Genomic DNA, 3,433 nt, shown 5'->3' with positions numbered 1-3,433 from the left:
TAATTTGGATCCGAGTTCCGAGTTTAATAACCTTGGTTCCAGCAGAAACCAGAATTCTGATCATAGTATCAAAGGGATATACCTATTAATCAGACACGATACCCGGATGCTTGCGTATCACAGCTTTCATTGCAGCTAGCTAAAGTAAGCAAACCCACCAAGAAATAATTAAGCCAACCCACCAAAATGCAAGGTGTAGAAGAGGGATTCACAGAACAAAAGGAAGGAAAAAAAAAAGAGCAAGAAAAGGGTTCAAAGAAATTTCTTGAAACATTTCTACACTGTTATATCTTACATTTTCACAGGCAAGACAATAGCTCCCTGGAGAAGGAGATTAGTTGAATACAAAAATACTTCCAGACACCATCAACTAACGCACCTTCCAAATTTAAGGATTATTGATCCCTCCATCTAGGACTTGGGATGGGGAAGAACTCAGACAGGGAGGATGGAAATAAATTTCCAGGAGAGGGTGCAGGTTGTGGCCCAGGACCCAAAATCCCTGATTGTGACATGGGTGAATACGCAAAATTGAGAGTCAGAGGTGGAGGGTACTGAAAACTGGGCGAAATCAAAGGATGAGGAGAACGAGGAGACGATAGATTCAAGAAAGAACTTGGGGATTGCAAGAGAAACTGAGAAGTTGGGGAAAGCAAAAGATCAGGGGCATTCCCATGGGGAGAAGGGAAAGCATGAGTCCCTAGTGATGGGAAAGCCGGCGGTGGTGGGGTCGAAAGTAAACCCGACGACGACGGAGGTTGTGTTGGCCTTGGACCTGAGTCAATGATAGAGTTCTGAAGGTATCTCATGTAAGCAGAGATTGGAGATTCAGCTGGAACAATTGCAGAAGGAGAAATCTGGTGTCGGTTGATTGGCGTCAATGGCGGTGGACGGATCTTCTGCAAACGCATACTTGGATGTTTAGGTGGGTTCTGCGGCGGTCGAGGCAAAGGGTCTTGGGAGGGTGAACCAGTCAACTGTTGAACGAAGCTCCGGAAATCATTCTTGCTTATATTATAAACCTGAGGCTGGGATTGTCGCCTTGTGTTTGTGAAATTGGGTTGATGCAGAGGACTTTTCTTGATGTTCTTCCCCATTTTTTTAATACCCAGATGCTCTTCATGCCCATTCCTCGATATATTCGAATTCTCCATCTCAAGAACCACTTAATTTTCTCTCCCCAAAACCAAAAAGATTGAATCTATGAATCCACTAAACCATTCCCAGATGCATACACGAATCCAAAATCTAAAATCTCAAAAGGAATTTTAACACAACTGACTAAACCAACAATCAATCAATCAATCCCAGACGAGCAATCACAAAAACCAAGTATTCTGCTAATCTTTGAAGCTCCATCGCTTGAGCAGAGTCTAGCCCCGAGGAACCCGAATTGACTGAAAACTGAAACACTGAGAGCTTCTTTCTTTCCCTCCTTTCACACAATCCAAACCAGATAAGGTGAAGAAAATAAAAGAGAAACTCAAAAAGTTTGTATTTGACTTTTGAGTTTGAGCACTATGACAAGTGAGCAACAACGTGTTCCTATGATCTCCATGTCTTAAACTGAAGGAGGAAAAAAAAACCCTAGAACGAGAGCAGTTGATGTGTCAAACTCCAATGCCAGCCAAGTGGGTCTGTGAATGTACATAATTAATGCACACAAATAGAATCTACCCAACAATCAACTCTCTCAACAATCAACTCTCTGTGATAAATTTTATCTATATAAATCAATATATGATGATAATCCTCATACAAGGACAGAGTTAACGAAGACATGCGTACCGGAGAGGCCTCAATTATTAATGGATCGGGATTATTTACAAGCTGGCGTAGAAGTTTAGCAAGAGCTAAAATCCTGTCGGTCAGAAAGGAGAAGAAACCAAGAATCGACAGCATCGGTCTTCTAGAATCACAGCAGGATATTAAAGATTCAAACCTAACAACCTAAGATGCAGGACCCACAGCGCGTCACTCTACCGTGCTATTTAATTGAACTTTGTATGTCGAACCTCGTCTACTTCAAATTAGTTAAAGGGTTCTACTCAAGTTCTTAATACTAACAACCATTGGAGTAGGAATTAGAAACTCCATCGTCATCAATCATTTCATCTTTGATTGATGTTGTTGCACGGGTGATGCAAACCTACACAACACACCAAGGAAGTTTTGCGAGGAGGCTTTGATGCCAAAGTTAGATTCTGATATTCTTATTTTTACATAGGGTATTCAGTCGAATAAAAGTCTTACCTGAAAACTAGTTGAGTCTCCCTTATATAAGCGACTCAGCCCTCCTTATTGGTTGAGGGTCTTTGACATGCTCACTTGTATCCCTGTCCTATTGGAGGGATTATCCTTTGTTGTGGAGCTGACCAAGCTTATAAGAACTAACTCTACCTGGGTTGGTTATCATAACGGCTAACCTGATCACGGTAACGTCCTGTAATGACTAACTTAACCATGGTGGGTCTAAGGGTTAAATAACCATTAACCTGACCATGGTAAGGTCCTGTAGCGGCTAACTTAACCATGGTAGGTTAGGGGGCTAGATAACTATTTGACCCTGGTTAGCCATGCTTGTTAAGGCTAAAGTCGGTTATGGGCGTGGGGACCTCATGTATGGGTAGGTCGTGAGGTCAAGAGCCCTTATTGTGGTGGTCGAAGAGGTGAGCTCATGTTCACACCAGGTCGAGATGTGTCCTTCCCACCATTGATTGGTCAACTAATATAGGGTATATCATATGCCTCCCACTCCCTCATACTCCTAACATGAGAGGTCGGAGGAGCACAATTTCTCGATCACTGACTAGTCAACGAATGTATGGTATATCAATTTCTTCTTATGTGGCAAATGCAAGGATCGATCATAATCAGTGTTTTAAGAATCACAAATCGGATTGTCAGTCAATAATTGGATTTTTTTGTGATCGATCCTGATTTAACTAATTTGATACACTTGATTCATTGGCTAAAACTCTAGCATCATTGAGTAAACTCAACTTGAAGGCCGACTGTGTAAGGGTTCTGAGATTGATTCAATCCGAACTGGATTAGAATGGGTAATCTCCATCTTGGATTTTCTGTTCAGTCTTAGTCATAATTTCCCACATTCTATCTTATTCAAAATCCTTTAGATAAATAATTAAGAAAAAAAAGAGAAAATTACACTCCCCTCCCCTGTATGTTTCAAGTATTACATAACCTGTGATAGCCTACTTTTAAAACCCGATTTAATTGCACGGTTGACCCGGTTTAACCATGCAGAACCTGAAACAGAGAGTGTTAAGGCGGGTTCCTTATGGACCATGATGGCAAGGGTGACTTTGAACACAGGTTGGCCAGACAAGTCCGAGTCAGTGCCAGAGAGACGGGTGTACCCAAGCCGTGCACATGCACGTATCATAAGGCCATGTATGGATAATGTTGGTAT

General features: G+C 41.8%; 1 protein-coding gene across 1 annotated transcript; it reads right to left on the bottom strand.

Annotated features, from left to right (window-relative positions):
• Window positions 1–226: 226 nt before the first annotated feature.
• On the bottom strand, window positions 227–1,640 carry LOC122069235 (protein HAIKU1-like). Its single transcript, XM_042633204.1, has one exon. It carries the CDS (start codon window positions 1,152–1,154, stop codon window positions 396–398), a length of 759 nt encoding a protein of 252 aa, XP_042489138.1. The 5' UTR covers window positions 1,155–1,640; the 3' UTR covers window positions 227–395.
• Between the last annotated feature and the right edge of the window lie 1,793 nt (window positions 1,641–3,433).

Source organism: Macadamia integrifolia, unplaced genomic scaffold (genome assembly GCF_013358625.1).
Source record: "Macadamia integrifolia cultivar HAES 741 unplaced genomic scaffold, SCU_Mint_v3 scaffold561, whole genome shotgun sequence".
NCBI lineage: Eukaryota > Viridiplantae > Streptophyta > Magnoliopsida > Proteales > Proteaceae > Macadamia > Macadamia integrifolia.
The sequence above is the reverse complement of the archived record's forward strand: the minus strand, read 5'-3'. Positions and strand labels throughout refer to the sequence as shown.